General features: G+C 33.1%; 1 protein-coding gene and 1 long non-coding RNA gene across 3 annotated transcripts; both read left to right on the top strand.

Annotated features, from left to right (window-relative positions):
• Positions 1–3,453: 3,453 nt before the first annotated feature.
• On the top strand, positions 3,454–8,293 carry LOC111387909. Of its 2 annotated transcripts, XM_023012525.1 has the most exons (4): positions 3,454–3,953; positions 6,268–6,426; positions 6,550–6,622; positions 7,915–8,293. In XM_023012525.1, exons 1-4 carry the CDS (start codon positions 3,636–3,638, stop codon positions 7,941–7,943), a joined length of 579 nt encoding a protein of 192 aa, XP_022868293.1. In that variant the 5' UTR covers positions 3,454–3,635; the 3' UTR covers positions 7,944–8,293. The 2 variants fall into 2 exon arrangements, with proteins under 2 accessions (XP_022868293.1, XP_022868292.1); XM_023012524.1 differs by lacking the exon at positions 6,550–6,622 and having other exon boundaries at positions 3,456–3,953.
• A 1,894-nt stretch (positions 8,294–10,187) lies between these two features.
• Positions 10,188–12,022, top strand: LOC111387911. The gene is made up of 3 exons (XR_002701466.1): positions 10,188–10,389; positions 11,501–11,535; positions 11,684–12,022. It is a non-coding gene; the product is annotated as an uncharacterized LOC111387911 (long non-coding RNA).
• Positions 12,023–17,775: the final 5,753 nt, after the last annotated feature.

The following is a 17,775-nucleotide window of genomic DNA, read 5'->3' as shown; positions in this document are numbered from 1 at the left end:
CCAAAATTAAATGATTTTCTTGGTGTATAGCATTAAAAGTTGTACACCCTTATAGTCCCCTTACAATGAAAAGGTTCACAATTTTTTAATTCATTTGGACCTCTCGAAAAAATGACTTCGGTCATTTTAAACGACTGTAGTGGTTTTTTATTGATTACTATTAAGCTTGAATGATATCTCACATTTTATTATATGTAATAGTTTAACTTATTCAAAATTAATTGTAAATTATGTACTCAGAATTGAATACGATATACTTCAACAATATGCAGTGGAGCACGATAAATCGTATATAACGAATTTCATCTTCCACTACGTTTTTAAAAGAAACAGTGGAGTACAATGATGAAGTTTCCATTCCTATGTGTTATTAAATGAAATAGGTTGAAATCAAGCATATACTAAAATGTTAGAAGTTTGAAAGGCATATTGTCTTTCATTATAAATGATGGTTTATATTATTCAAAATAAATTATAAATTGTGTAATTAAAAATTAAATACGATATACCTGAATTTTGTGGAGTGAAACACAATGAATTGTACAGAACGATGTTCATCTTCCTATACTTATTTTTAAATGAAATAGGTTGAAATCTAACTCAATTTGGAATTTTGAAAATTTAATTGACATTTCATCTTTCATTATACATGATGATTTAACTTATCGAAATTAAAATATAAGTCATATGCATAAAATCGAATGCAATGACCTGAACAGTGTGTAGTGGAGTATGACGATGAATTTCACCTTTCTATGCGTTTTTACATGAAATAGGTTAAAATGATAAAATGAAACACATTTTAAAAGGGTAGAAGTTCAATTGACTCTTTCATTATTCATGATGGTCTAACTTATCGAAATCAATTGTAAGTCGTATATTTAAAAACCAAATGTGGTAAACTAGAACGGTGTGTAATGGAGCACAATCCCATATGTACTATGATGTATGTTTTATATTGTGAGTCTTTGTTCAAATTCATACCTAATTTGTGTTTTGTGAATGTTGGACATTTTCTTCATATTCTTTTATTTTATATAACAAATGATGAAAGAAAATGACTTGAGTCGTTCAAACAATTGCAGTCATTTAAGATGATCGGAGTCATTTTCTGTTGTAATAAGAAAACGACCGTAGTCATTTTTCAGATTTACATCTCGTTTTTTATTATATACTTGTTTTCTGTACATTTTTAAATGAAATATTTTGAAAGCAAATCAAAAGCAGTTTCAAATATTATGCATTATGATTTAACTTATAAGGTTACATGTTTGATTGAGATCTCGTCTTTCATCATACATGATCATTCAACTTATTCAAATTAATTATAAGTTGTATACTTGAAATTCAAATATAATAAATACTTAAATAATGTATCATTATAATGAAGTTCGTCTTCTTATACATTTCTAAACGAAATGTATTGAATGTTGAAGAAATAGATACTAAATTAGACAAATTCATAGAAAAACAATTGCAAGTATTTCTAACGATCGGAGTTATTGTTCGAAAAGACTAGAGTCTTTTTAAATCTTTCGCTATAGTCGTTTTTTATGAGGTATTTCAAACGACTCTAGTCTTTTCGTAAAAACGACTTTGCAGGAAAACGACTATAGTCATTTTAAACAGCTACAGAATTTTTTCAAACAACTAGAGTGAATAGAGTATAGTGAAGCACAGTGATAACAAAAGCTTTTCAAAACCGAATATAGATAGCAAATTCATAGAAAAAGACTACAAATCTTTCAAAACGACTTTAGTAATTTTTCCAAAAGACTACAATCTTTTTAAACAATTAAAGTCATTTTAGGAAAACAACTTTAGTCGTTTTAAAAAACTGCAGTCATTTTTTTCCCAAAAAGACTTTAGTCATTTTTGGTAAAGGTTAGTTTATTTTTTTCACGTTAATTTAATTTATATAACAGGACAGATAATGTCCTTTTTTTCTATAATATTAATTGTTGACTATAGTTGTTTTAGAAAGACTGTCGTATTTCAAAATGACTTTAATTGTTTAGGAAAATGAATCTAGTAAAGATTGTAGTTTTTTTCCCTAAAACGAAATATGTTCTTTCTAAAATAATTAGAATTAATATTTTTGAAAGAATACGAGTGTAATGTGAACTAAATCAACTTGAAAAAATAAAAAACATAAGAAATCAACCCTTTGGAAAAAAATGCATTTTTAAACAGTGTTTTGATATAATTTCAACTATACATTCTTCAATAAAATAATATTACACGTAAATTTAAAACTTTTTTTTATTTTTCAACATCATATTTTACATCAATACACTATTCAAAATACATTTTTTATAGCAAAAATGGGGCTAAAACAAGGGCATAGTATACACACAACATACAAATACAAATAAAAAAGTCCTAGAGTTAATAAGTTGATAATTTGGTCATAGGTCGAACCTTTGGAATGGACTCTTTCCTTGGCCTCCTAACTTATTCTTTAGCCAACTAACTGTCAAAGTCGTCATGTCAAAAAGATGCAAGAATCGGTTGAAAAACTCTTCTCAAAATTAGTTAATCTCTCGTTGTATCTCTCTTTATATTTTGTACTGTTCGACAAAACTCATTTTTTCAACCACTTTCATAGGTACAACGAAACAAAATGTGTCAAGTGACTTTCCAACAACTCAAATTGTCTTCTTGTCAACTCAACCTTCTTCCGCTTCGTTAAAGCCTTCATTTCATCTAAAATCCCTAATTTCTCCAACACATAAAGCATGTATCATTAATCATATACACCACCCAACATAGAATTATATGGGAAAGGAAAATCAAAATGCAAAAGATACTTTAATCCTAGAAAAATAAAATTGCCTATAATACCATAAAATCAATATTAGAAACCCATATTACATTCTCGAAATTGAAGAAGAACGATATAATTTACCTCAAAGTAAAAGGAAAGCAACACAGAGATTTTTAAGAGGTCTAATGATTTGATTTTCTTCTCAATGTTGAATATCACTGTTAATTTGTGATTTGATGAGCAAATAGCCGTATTTGAAATTTCTTCTATTTAATTTTGTAGATTTTAGCTTTGGTTGAGATAGGAATTGAGAAGAAAAGCAAGAAAAAAAAAGCCAATTGAAGGGACAAAAAGAAATGGGAAGATGAAATTTTTCATAGGTTTGGAAGGGTAAAATAAGAACAATCATGCTACAGAAACAGAAAGTTTGACATAATGTCATGTGACTTTTCCTTATTAGACTATTTTAAATACAATCCGCTGTCTCATCCAATCAACTCCCGTCACGACATCTTTGATCATTGGATCTGGCCTGATTTTTCGATAAAAATAGCATTATTCAAATATAACAATATTAGTACTTTGATGAAATTATTTTTATATGTAAATTGTGGTCAAAGGCTAAAAAAAGTTTCCATCCATACCATTCTCACAAAAATATTTATAAACGGCCAGGAGCCAGTCCAATTTCATATCACAGGTGGACCGCCAACCAGCTAATAATTACCAAAGACGCTCGCAGAATTGAGAATTCACGCATGGAAATACTCGGTGCATAATATTACCCTGCAATCACCAATCGCCATAACCATAGCCGTGATCCGCCTTTTTCTGGGCAAATCCGCTGCCACAGGATTTATCTCGAATTATGGAGGGAGTGGGAGCTAGGCTAGGGCGGTCCTCAACTCGATACGCTCCCGCCACCGTTTTCACTGGTCCCGTCCGAAAGTGGAAGAAGAAGTGGATCCACGTAACGCCGTCCAGTTCCAATCAAACGGAAGCCAATAGAAGAGTTAATGGCGTTAATAACACTTCACATCTCTTGCTGTACAAATGGACACCGATCACTCCCAACCAAGACAAAGAGAATAATGGTAATGACGGGAACAATGAATCGAAGAACTACATTAAAGACGACGATGCTTCAGTGGAAGAGCCCCCCAAGCGTAAATTTAAGTACATTCCGGTACTTTTCTGTATTTTGATTTCTTCTTGATTTAGTTTATTTGCCTTCGTTGTATATGACATGTATATACGCTTGATGCTTCGGTGGGTTGGGTATGGATGTGGTGCCTACAAGTGTTGAATTTAACTGAGGATTAAATTGTTTGTATATAAATTCATTGGTAATTTTATTTTTTTTTAACGGCGAAATGTGGTTTTGTGTTCTTGAACTAGACTAAAAGTGAATACTGTTTTGGGTTTTGTTTTCAAATTAGAAGCTGGAATTGAAAGATATTGAGAATTGCCTGGGGTGAAAGGGTTGATCTCTGTTCTGGAGTGTGTCATTTGGTAATTTTTGGAATGTTTCTGGGGGTGGGCGTGGGAAGCAAACTCTGATTTTCTTCTTGTCTAATTAAAAATGTACATGTCTGATGTCCAGAGGGGATCGAGAGTTTTTGGATACTTGGGAACAATGGGAAGAATGTAAAATTTTCTCTTCTTTCTTTCCATTCATAGTAATCTTCAAGGTGAAAGAGACTGAAGATGAAATTTCATTTATAGAGGAAACATGAAAGTTAGGACTTAGGAGGCTTCGATCGTGGCACAATATTCTTGTAATTGTTTTTAGGGACCATTGACTCTGGGACGTAGATATCAGGGAATCTTGTGTTTGTAATCCGAGAGAATTTTTTGTGTGATAGAAAAGCCTGCTTTTCAAAATGGTGAAGGAATCAAATTTTTAACTGTATGTGGATGTTATCAGCTGTTTTGAGCTAAGAAACTACAGTTCCTGCTTTTTCAAAAGGTTTTATTGTTTTCAGTAAGCTGGAAAGGGCTGCATTTAGAGGTTATGAGCAATACGAAATGTCATAAAAAGTATGTTTCGATTGGCGCCTGTGTCTTCACGTGTGTGTACCATGCTTCATGCACATAGGGAAAACCTCATTTTTACTGAGTTTTCTGGCTCCAATTCAAGTTCATCTAATTCTCTATTCCTTGTATTTTTGTCTTTTAATAAAATACATTGTTTATAAAGGAAACAACGGAATTGTGAAAATGGAATCCCCTGCCCCCAGTAGAGAAAGGTGTACTCTTTCTCATCTCCATGAAGACATAAATGGAGTTGTTTTGTTTTACTGCAACCTTATATAGTGGCACTGTCTATCCTGGTACTTTTCATTAGCAGGTGGACCATTCTGGTCATTTGGCTATCTAGCCATAATATACCTGGAGACTTCCTATTCAAAGAAAAAGAACACTGCAAAATATATTTGCCATCATTGTTTACTGGATTTTCTTATCCGAAATGGAAGCATACTTTTTTGCTGAGTTGTCTTGATCTCTAGTCATTTCTGTTGGCATTGTTGAAGGATCATAAAAATTATGCCTTTTGGCAAACATATTAACGCACTTTATCTTTTTGCCTTCAAATTTTGTTCCTAACAAACAAATATATTACCTTGACCTTATGAAACAGTTTCAAGATCTGTTGGCATTGATGTACCTCTTCTTTGAAATCAATTGTATTTACGTATTTCAGTACTGAGTATTGGGAAAATATCTGTTTTGATTACTAGCTGCAAAATATATTTATGAATGATCAATGCGATTGTCACTTTGGCTTATACAAATTTCACAATGTCCATAAGATCGAAGCTGTGCAATGTATTTGTTAGCATCAACCTAATATCTCATGTCATCGTACAATTGCTCAGACCTGAATGTATGGCCTATCGTGTTTAATTTCTGTTACTCTCTAGATGCCTTTCTTTGAATCTGATTTTGCTCATACTAAATGGAACTTTCTTGCCTTTGTCATTATTTGCACTTTCTAAGTCTCATTTCCACGATTGATTTGTAATCTCCTTATCTTCGTATCTTTCATCTTTTGTGAGGCACTGGACCCAGTTGATCTTGATGCTAAATTAGCGCAGAGGCAGACGGAAGCGAATGATGAGATTGTATAATTTTTACATATTCGACACACGTTGCATACTGACCCTACCCCAGTACACTTTTAAGCAATTTCTGCTGTAGGGGATACATTCATGTATTGGCTTGAACATTATGAATCCTCAGGCATCACCATTCGCTTTTACTAGATATAATGTTTATTGTTGAATATTGAGATCTTTTAGAATTGATAGTTTAAGAAATACTATACAGCATCTATGGACCCATATGAACTGTAAGTATACTCCAGTTTTCTTTAGGAAGCCTCAGAAAATCTGAAGTTCCTTGTATTTTATTATTATATTGTGATTTTGCTGAGGGCAGTTCCATAGATTCCACTAATTATGCTATGTTTCATCCTCTGTTTTTGGAGATCGAAATAGATTGCTGTGTTGGAAGAACAAATGAACGAGTACTCAGACCAGTTAGAGGATGAAGCAAAGACAACTGAGTCTGATACAAATACAGTGGAGGCAACCTCCAAGAATGATGGGCATGATGAAAAGCCTGATATCAATGATGTACCGATTGATGATACTCAGGTGATTTACTTAACTTTGCAATTCATGGTTTTTTATTTTTTATCATTTGATAGATGTTCTTTCAGTGACCATCGTACTTGTAACAGAAAATTCTCCAAATATAACCTTTTGACTTTCACATAGGGGACCAAATTTTATTTGACCCAACCCAAATTTATTAGGAGCAAAGCTTGGAGTATGTTTACTAAGCTTAAAAGTAAGTAAAAATTGTTTCTAAACATGTTTGAATGTCAATTTTTTTCTCACTTTTAGCCTTTTTTTGTCAAACATTTAAGGGTGCGTTTGATTATAAGCATGAAATATGCATGGAAAGAAAATAAATTCTAGGTAATTCAATTACTTAAAACTTATTTGCATAAAAATTGTCAATTAAATGTGTTTGATTGATTTAATTTTCAACTTAGAAAATATTATACTTGTCCAATTTTTATTGGCGGATATATGAGAGAGGGAAAGAGAGAGTGAATTCCCTGAAAAATAAATCCTTCTTCCCCTAGAATAATATTTTTTTTGATTTTGAGAAAAATATGATCACATGACCAAAGGTAGAAAAACATTTTCCATGAAAAAATGTCAGGCAAATAGCACGAAAGTAAGCATTTGGATAGAAAAACACAATTTTCATGGAAAATATTGACAATAAAACGCACCATAAAGGTAACTAAAAAGTTATTTTTTCTAAGTCAAAGTTAAACATTAATTTTAATCCCACATTCCCAACTACTAACCAACCACACATTTAGTGTGACCCAATATTATTCCTCATAAAAAGTTACTAATAATTTTACATGAACGCCAACTCAGTTAAAAACAGTTACTTACAGTATGTTTGGTATGGATTAAAATTTTATTTTAATCTAAATTAAAGGCAAACAATCAATATTAACTACATCTTTTATGAGTTCCACAACTTTTCAACCACACATTTCCAAAGTTATTATCACAATTTACTAAAATATCTAATTTTAATCTCCACTAAACACCCTCTTAAATTGAAAGTAACTCTTACCTTATTGTCAAAATAAGTGACTTATTTTAAATTTAACCAATAAAAAGATGTAATTTATCTGGGACGAACTTATTTATTTGTGCTTATACAAACTTTTTGAGCAATGTCAAAACAGGTTCTTAGCTTGTTGACAAAGTTCTATTTGAATGCTACTAGCAGTTTTTCCTTTTTTCTCTAAGAAACTGGCAGCAGTTTTGAATTTTTCCAATTTATATTGCTCCTTCGCTTGGATTTTATATGCTTCCACCAGGTTGGATCTTTACACTGTTTCGGAAGTAGTCTTTGGGAGAGAATATGAGTACTTGTTTGAATGTTGAATAAGCATCGACACTGATGCCTGTTTGCCTTTTGATTTTTTTCCTTTTGAGCTACTTCTCTAAATCATTGCTTTCGTTGATCTCTCCAGATCTATTGCTATTTTTATAGGAGTTTGAATGTACATTGTATATTAACTTTTCAATTCCATTCGTATATGTCAGGCCCCAGAGGAAAATGCTGTAGAACGTAGAGATCTGAACAAAACCCCGTTGGACTTGAGTTTAGGCTTGAAGGCTAGTGATGGTGAAAATGAATCCAACTCAAAAACAGATTGATCAAATGCAGGCGGATATGGAAAACTTCAGCAAAGCAAAAGATGAGTGAATGCTATTCTATTCTCACAAAGAAACATTGGCTAAAATTGCTCTGCTTGTTAAATAAACGAGTAAAATCGAGCAGCTTAGCCCATATTCTTAATTTGATTTGATACTTCATTTATTGAGATGCAATCAATATTTTTTACGCAATTTTCCAGAATGTTGTTGGATTTTTGCACTGATCATTGTTGAATGCAATTTACACCATACTGGTTTGGCTTTATGGACTCTTTGTATTGCCTGTGTAGTTTTAACTATCTTTCAGCATATTTTTATCTTCAGTCTTCCATTAATCAGCCCAACTTGTTCATGATGACATTTTGTGTCCAAAATTTTCAGTAAGAAAGAATGTGTAAAAGGCTTATTTCCGCAAAAATAACAACAAATGCAAAATTGTAACTTGTTTGTTAAAGAATATGTTTCTTTAAAAACTATTTAAACCATTTATCCTTGATAATAATAATTCCCTTGGAAAAATCCGTGCAAAACAAGCTTTAAATATTTGTCATTCATTTTAGCACGTTAAAAGATTTTTTCGATGGAAATCTTTGTTAAGAACAAAATTTGCTAATTAATGATGAAAGATTAAGATTAAGCTGGTGATTAAAAAAGTTGGGGGCATATATATTATAATGAGTAAAGGACCTGATCTTTTAGAGCTTGTTTGGTAGAATTTAAAAATCAATTAAAATCAATTTTTTGATCGTTATTTCACTATTTTAGTTATTATTTTTGAATTCTTCTCTCACAAATAGGACCCAACTTTATTTCTAACAGTCAAAAAATTAATTATCAAAATTCTTACCAAACAAGCACTTAATGCAATAAAAGTTATTTCCTTTTATCATCCTCTTTCTCCCTCTTTCAATAAAAGGGACCATTATATCCACACTTTCCAAACTATATGGACTAAACTAACATTGGTTCTATATTTCGGGGTCAAATTTGATAACTTCCAAATTTAAGTAGTCAGAGACCTTCGAACCCGGTAAAGTCTGGCTAATCGGGTCGGGCCGAAACCGTGATTTGCCGCCATAGATTCACAGAGCCAAACCACTTCTTTACAACGACTTCAAGCTGTTGAATAGGTAATTTCCATCAAATCTATGTAGAAAGTAAAGGTACTTATGTAATTTCTCAATCAGCTGAGATGGTGCAAACAATTGAGGGATATCGCATAGCAGCTTGAGGCCGTGTGTTGTACCATAAGTAAGTGTGCTTGCTCAATATCACTGAGTCTTGTTGGGGGAAATTGGAGAATCATGTGATGATGAATGATTTGTCTAGATTTTTATGGCTTTTCATGTTTTGCGAAGAATTCAGAGAAGTTATGTAATTCGTAGTTTTTTTATTTTTCTGTACAATGTGTTTGCTCTTCTTTCTTTCGTTTTATCTTTATCCCTCTATTCAAGAAATTCATTCATCTAACACCAGTAATTTAGAGCAACGTGTTAATTTCATTACATCTATTTCCCTTACTCTGAATTCCCATGGTAGACAATGTTTAGAATCTCTAATTAACATTTATGCTTGAGAGTATAAAACCCCAAATTTTTAGATGAAGAAAGAGGGATTTCCGAAATCCTTTTCTAGCTGAAGTTCAATAATTATGAAGCATCCCCTGCCACAGTTACTATGGTGTGAAGGTGGTATTCAGCCAAATATCCTTTTTCTTATGAAGATAACTTATGTTGTCAAGGTATTTATGATGGGATAGAAATTGTAGAACCAGCAATATCTAACTGGTTCATCTTATTATCTTGAAAGGCTGCTTTGATCCCCTTTCTTTTTTTTTTTTTTTTTACAAGGTGTCCTATTCTAGACTAATTCTTGGGTCTGTGATCCGGCCCCTCTTCACACAGTCCGGTTAATCGCAGGATGTGCCTCCAACTGGCCAGGGTCTGAGCGCTCCCCACCTGGTCTGACAAAGTGCCAAGCAAGTCAATCCAAGTTGCACCTTGCCTTCCAAGAATAATCCTTGCCTTCCAAGTTCCCACTTGCCTTCCAAGAATAAATCATTGCCTTCCAAATGTTCCCTTGCCTTTCAAGAATAAATTCTTGCCTTCCAAGAGCCCCATGTTTCGAACTCACGACCTCTGCTCTGCCAGGTTTGACAGCGTCCGTCCTTTGCCAGTGGAGAAGTGCCCTGGGGGGCGAGCCAAACCACTTCTTTACAACGACTTCAAGCTGTTGAATAGGTAATTTCCATCAAATCTATGTAGAAAGTAAAGGTACTTATGTAATTTCTCAATCAGCTGAGATGGTGCAAACAATTGAGGGATATCGCATAGCAGCTTGAGGCCGTGTGTTGTACCATAAGTAAGTGTGCTTGCTCAATATCACTGAGTCTTGTTGGGGGAAATTGGAGAATCATGTGATGATTTATCTACTCTAAAAAAAATAGTTTTCCTTCAATTCTTTTTTTTTTTTTTTTTTTACAAGGTGTCCTATTCTAGACTAATTCTTGGGTCTGTGATCCGGCCCCTCTTCACACAGTCCGGTTAATCGCAGGATGTGCCTCCAACTGGCCAGGGTCTGAGCGCTCCCCACCTGGTCTGACAAAGTGCCAAGCAAGTCAATCCAAGTTGCACCTTGCCTTCCAAGAATAATCCTTGCCTTCCAAGTTCCCACTTGCCTTCCAAGAATAAATCATTGCCTTCCAAATGTTCCCTTGCCTTTCAAGAATAAATTCTTGCCTTCCAAGAGCCCCATGTTTCGAACTCACGACCTCTGCTCTGCCAGGTTTGACAGCGTCCGTCCTTTGCCAGTGGAGAAGTGCCCTGGTGGGCCTTTGATCACCTTTCTTTCTATGCCTTGTCATCGCATAAGTAACGATTGGAGTTTTTGTTTTAATAGTTTAAACTGTTCAATTATGCATTGACACGTGTCCAATCTAAATTGAGCCTGGATGTTTAGTATGATTGTACTAAATTACAGCTGATTGCGGTTCAATGTGCAAACCAAGTTTCATTGCTGAGTAATCGTTGACGAAAAAATGAATGTGGATGTGGAATCACTTTCAACCATTGACCAAAATGATTCTTCATGCAATTGTGTTGTACACCCATACACCCCTCTCACAATGTGGGTTGTCAACAAATATAATATTCATGTGGACCCTTCACATTGTGAGAGGGCTGTATACCATGGTATACTAGAAACTTTATTGCTCAGGCCTAGCTTTTCACATTATATTCCTATTTTGATAAAGGACTGTATACCATGGTGTACAAGAAGCTTTATTGCTCTACATAGGGCTTGGCTTTCCATTATTTTATATTCCTATTTTGATAAAGAAATAAATAGTACAACAATTATATGATTTGTCAGTGCACACTAAGCCCCAAGCTTATGTATGCATATTGCGTGTTTAGCTCTTGTATTGAGAATCTAATTCTGATCCACTGAGGATCTCTTTGAATCTGCGCAGCTGCAATGTAATGAGGTGCTGAGGAAGGGCAGATGGTAAAAATTCCATTCTTCTTTTATTATTAAAATAAAACAATGTGAAGATAACTTATTTGGTTGCAACAACGTTCAATCTCTTTATATGTATAAAAAGATTTTCAACGCTATCATGGTTGCTTCAACTTGTTCCATCTCTGCATCGTAGGATCTTGAGGCAGCCTCTGTTGTAAGGTCTTGGTGTTTGAGGCAGAAGAATCTTAGGTTTTATTTCATCTCCACGGCGTAAGACATCATAGCTGATGAATTTTTTATCTGCTGCTTGAACTAGAATGGAGCACATCAGTAGCACTCCTACGAAGATCCTTGCAATTTTGGGCATAGCCATTGGAAATTTCAGTTACTGTGTTTTGCTTTGATTTTATTGAACACGCTCTTGCAATCAGCTCCAGATATATAACGATGCAGCTACGCGGTTGAGAGAGTAATGTATTTAATGGTATGATATTACTGGCCATCTGAGGTATAAATATTTAATTCTAGAGCCTGTTTGGTTTGAATTAAAATTTGATTTTAATTTAAATCAAAATTAAACAATCAATATTAATTACATTTTTTTAGTCCCGCAACTTTTTCAATCACTCATTTCAAAAACTTCTATCACAATTTTATGTAGTGTTTGATTCCCATTTTTTCTAAAACGTATTTTTCTATCTTTTTTCAACAACATATTATTCATTAAAATTATACGAAAAAAATTCTGCTTTTTTAAATACAAATTCTCAATCAATTTACTATTCTAAAATACATTCTTTAAGGGTCCGTTTGATTGTAAAGATGGAATTTGGATGGAAAGAAAACGAATTTCAGGAAATTAAGTTAATTAGAAATTGTTTTACTGGTAATTGTCAATTATTGTGCTTCACTAGTAAAAATTTTCACATGAAAAAAGTTGAAATAATAATTTATTTATTTTTTTGTATTTATTTGGTTTTGTTTTACACAAAAACTGTCTATTAAAAGGATATAATTTATCGGTATTGAGGATATAATTTGTTTCCATTGAAAAAAAGGGGCTAGGAAAATCATCTATCTTTTGGTGTTCGTTTGATTTTTTTACATGAAAATTGTTAATTAAAGGATTTATTATTATTATTATTATTTGTTTTTACAATTAAAGATAGAATTTGTTTCCTTTAAAAAAAAGAAAAAGAAAAAGCAACAAACAAGAAAACCAATTCCCAATTAACCTACAGGAATACAAATTTCATTTTCGTGGAAAATAGGGTCACGTGCCATAAAATTAGAAAACAAATTGTCAGGAAAATATTGCCTATCAAGCATGGCAAAAAGTGGAAAATGGCATTTTCAATTCTAACTTCCAAGGAAAATATGGCGTATCAAACGGAGCTTAAAATGAATGTCGCTCAAAGACACTCCTACAAAATAAAATTAATTTTAACCCCCATCAAACACTCTCCTAGCCAATAGGTTAGTTTCTGAAAAGTCAAGAGATGCCAATACCAGTATTTAGTGTAGGCTGAACAATCAGGGCATATTTGGTATGCAATTTAAAATGGTAATGGACGATCGTCTTATTTAATACCTGTTGAATATTTATTGAACTTAAACTTTTTAAACTTTACATAATTGTCAATATCTTCGTTTTAAATCACTAAGAAAAATAATTAACGCGAAACATATCTTGATCCATTGATTTATATCTTGAATAATGAATCTTGAAGCTATAATTTAATCTTGATTTCTTGTTCTTCAAATTTGATTCTTGGTTATAGATTCTTGAATTTTTCAATCCTTTGTTCTTGATTCTTGAATTCGTTTATGCAGGTTTTGGATCTTCTTCTTTAATATGCTTTCTCTGTTAATTCACGTGTTAATGGGATGGCAAAAAAAAATGAGAAATTACGTATGAATTGAGAATCATAATTGTGACACCCCCAAATCTAAATAATTAGATTTGGAAGTATTATCATTTAATTTATTCTTAAAATCATAAACGATGTAGTGATTAAATTTTTATTAAATATAATGAACGTCATTGACTTTATTTATGAACATAACATGTAGAAAACTTTTCCACTTAAATGAAAAAACAATAAAATTAAATGTTGACTTTAATATTCAAAAGAAGTCGATATTTAAATATATTAGTACCGAGTCTATTGTACCACAAGTAGTACTCTCAAATCATCTTGCCTTCATCATTTAAAAATGGGGAAGGATAGTGTAGATGAGCTAATGCCTAGTAAGCAAATCTCATGAATATAATGCATGATTATGATATGCATATGAATTACTTTAATCAAAAAGTATTTCTCAATATGTATCTAATTTTCTTTCATTTCTTCAAAAGCTTAATATTGACATAATAAGTGCACTTGGGGTATTGCTTTGACAATCAGAATGTAGTGGATAATTATTATTTGGAATCCGGTCGAGTCCTACCGACAGTATCGCAAAGCGGTTAGTATTAACATTATCATTGAACATTGATCGGGTGTGCCTATTTTTCATGCCCAATTTTTCACTCACACATTTCATGGCATAAACATACACATCGTAACAAAACATTCGAAATACACATTTTTAAAACATTCATTGACTCATTGACATTTAAAAACTCTTATTTCTTGAAACTTCATATATGATTATGGATGCATCGACATGTAAAATATATGCAATGAGAAACATTAATGACATAGAGCATAATAATTAAATATCCCATTTTAGGTAATTGAGTATTTTCAGCACCACCCCAGCACAAGGGATATGGAAAAATTAGGTAATTGTGTGGTTTCAGCACATATTAACAAGCAAATGGAAAGCCCATTTTACAATTTTAATTCCCGTAAACCAATTTTTGCAATTTTCATGTGCGAATTTCCACGTACCAAATAATTCCCGTTTCAATTTCGACATACCATATTTGCAATTCCTATAAACCATTTCAAATTTTCACAAACCAAAGTTTGCAATTCCTATTGCAATTCCATGGCTAAAACCCTTGAGGCATATAAAGGCGAAAGGCTTCAACTTTCCACTTCATAAATGAACCTCTAAAGACAACCACCTATATACACACAAAAGAGAACGGGGCAGTGGTGAGTGCATGGCACTGGCGTTGGGCAGGTGCGATGGCTCCAGTCGCTGGTCGTGGTGGTGATTTTAGGGTGAGGGGTTAGGAGAGAAGGGGATGGTGGTGCGTGGTTCTTATTTTGATTTTTGTTTTGTTTTGTTTTTTTTTTTATTTAATTATTAATATCTTATAATTGTGTTTTTGTAAATGTAAAGTTACCATTTTATCCTTCTAAAATTATTCAAAATTAGGAGTGGACACTTTTTTCCAGAACCTAGTGATGACAACGGGACGAGACAGCGAGTGGGCACTTTTTTCCAAAACCTAGTGATGGCAACGGGGCGGAGAGCCCCGCCCCGTTTCTCCTGCCTCATGCCCCGCCCGGCCTTGCCTTTGACGGGGCGAGACGGTGTTCTTGCCCCGTTTAATTTTTTTTTTTAATTCCGAGTTTCATAAAATATGGATAACATACAAGCTAACAAAGTTAATATCCAAAATAAATACTACAAATCTTAAATATAATTTTCGCTATTGTTACACAACATTGATTATTAGGATGAACAATATTTTTTGTGTTTTTTCCTTTGATATTGTCACAAAAGTTGTAATCCCACATGCTTTAATTTATTATAATATATAGATTTTCAAAGTTGTTCAGTTGAACACGTTATATCTTTTTATATTTATTTTTATCAATATAATATCAATTTGACAAAGTAGCATAATGGTATATATAAATTAGTCAAGTTTGATAAGACTTGTACAATTGAGGATACTAGAAAATATGTTACATCCTTCTATTTGAAACAAGTTGAACCCTAACCTTTTAATGTAATATAAAAATAATAATAAATAAATAAATTCACGGGGCGGGGACCCGCGCCCCGCGACGGGGCTGATTTTTTTGCCCCATTTGGGGCGGGGTAAATTGCTATCACTATCAGAACTGGTGGAATCGGATCGGAACCGTTTAGAACTGGCCGATTCGGTTCCGGATCTTCTAAAAAATAATTTGATTTCAAGACAAATTTTTAAGAACCGATCGGTTCCGGTCCGGTTCTAGTATGGGAACCGCGGGAACCAAACGGTTCTCATTGGATTTTTTTTGGGTAAAATATATGATTCAATCTCCAACACTTTTCTTAAAAATAATCGAGTTCCTTCTTAATTTTAGACTCCAGCACTTTCTTTCTTCTTTTTAATTCTTTCCTTGTCTCTTTTTATAATTCTTTGATTAATTGATTTTTAAGCCAAATTAGAATATATAAATTTATTTATAATATATAATTTCATTTATAAGATGCGAAATTTTTATTTTGTTTTCACTTTGTACATCTATACCTAAATAAATCTTTGAATAGTATGTTCGGTTCTTCTATATTTTGTTAAAAGCATCACGTTGGTAGCATTTTTAGAGTTTTTATTAGTGAACATTTTATTTTAACATTTTCAATGTAAGGAATCGGACCAGACCGAATCGGAACTAATTGGTTCGATTCCGGTTCGATTCCACAGTTAGCTAAGGAACCAATGGTTCCATTTCTAAAATTTCCATCGGTATTCGGTTCGGTTCGGTTCCGTTTCCTTTGGAACTGGATAAAACCGAATCGACCACTCCTACTCAAAATTATGGTCAATGTTAATTTTCTGATCAACTAACGGTCAAACTAACAGTTTTCATTCATTTGGAGTCTAGGTATGAGTTTTTGAAAGGTTTGGTACCGTTGGTGATACAAATGAAAGGTTTGAATTAAATCTGCTATTAAAAGAAATGTTTAAAATCGTGACTACAATTATCCCAATAAATAAATAACTTTTTATTAAAAGAATCATTGACTAATAAATAAAATCATGTTAATAGAAACGAATCTATTGAAACTTAAGAATTTTGTTGCTTTTTTATGCATTATATAACATGATTGTCTGAATAGAAAAAAAGACTAAGTATAATATAATAAGCTTATGGAACAAAACTCTCAATGTTGTTACTTACAAACAACATTATAAATTAGAGAAATCGAGATATAATTATGAGGTTAGAGAGTTTATTATTATTATTTTAAATGATAAATATGTAAGTGAGTTGATTTGATTAATCAGCGGTTTGGGAGTTCAAATCATGTTTAAATCGATTCACCATGACTTTCTTTAAACGAAAATCACATCAAACCAATTAATTGTGTCAAATCTACCCCGGCTCAAACGTGTTCAATTTGATTAGTTTGATTGATTTGTTGGAAATGGTGGGTCTATTGGGTCAATTTTGACCACAATTTTAAGTGGGACCCGATGTTCGATGTATCGAGATTAATGTTCAATTAAATTCTACGTTCCGAGTAGATGAGTGTAGAATATTTAATTGTGAAAAACCATTTCAATATGAATGAGAAATTATGGTTGAAAGTTGGATAATAAATAAGAGGATAAATGGGAAAGAATTGGAAAAATGTTCCAATCCCACATAGGTTGCAAACACAACCTTGAACCACTTAATAAGCTTCAAGTTTGGAAATGGGTTTGGGCCCCAAGGGGTACCAATAGTCTTTGAAAGGGGGGAGTCTTAGACAATGTCTAGACTAGTCCAAAGGCCACACGCGCGCGCGCGCCGCCGCCGCCGTCCGGTCGGGTCGGTTCGGTTCGGTTCGGTTCGGTTCGGGTGTGGGCCTGGGTTAAAATTAATTCAATTTTTTTTATTTATTTTCGGTTTAAAAAAAAAAATTGAATTTAATTTTTTCCCTCCCTTTGACAGTTTACAAACCGACCCATCAGTTCGAAGAAACTGTGCATTAAGTGGCGTGAGGGAAACTGCCCAAAACCGTCAACTTTCTTCCTCTATTTGAATAGTCCTCATACAACACAAAGTAGACACACGATTTCCTGCATACATACATTACACATCTCTTCTTCCTTGCATCAGTCTGCAGAGAGTATTTTCATTCTTTCTGGTTCGTTGTCTTGCAGTCGAAGTACTGCTTCTGCAAGTGCGATCGTTGTATCTTGGGAGACGCTTTACCACATACCGTAAGCACCGTGTGACGGGGTAAAAACGTCTTAAGGACAGAGAGCATAGTTCTCGCCTCGATCATCCCCTTTCCGAATTCTGGACTTCTTTCTTTTCATAATTTTTCGAACATAATTTTCTGCTTTACTGTTTCTGCAAATTATTTACTGCTTTACTGTTTCTGCAAATTATTTTCTGCTTT

Source organism: Olea europaea, unplaced genomic scaffold (assembly GCF_002742605.1).
Source record: "Olea europaea var. sylvestris unplaced genomic scaffold, O_europaea_v1 scaffold437, whole genome shotgun sequence".
Classification (NCBI taxonomy): Eukaryota; Viridiplantae; Streptophyta; class Magnoliopsida; order Lamiales; family Oleaceae; genus Olea; species Olea europaea.
This window is presented reverse-complemented; position numbering and strand designations above follow the sequence as displayed.

Coding starts and splice junctions, on each gene's coding strand:
- LOC111387909 (XM_023012524.1), top strand. CDS start 3,636: ATGGAGGGAGTGGGAGCTAGGCTAGGGCGGTCCTCAACTCGATACGCT. Junction 3,954..6,267: donor GTAAATTTAAGTACATTCCG/GTACTTTTCTGT, acceptor AGATCGAAATAG/ATTGCTGTGTTGGAAGAACA. Junction 6,427..7,914: donor TACCGATTGATGATACTCAG/GTGATTTACTTA, acceptor CGTATATGTCAG/GCCCCAGAGGAAAATGCTGT.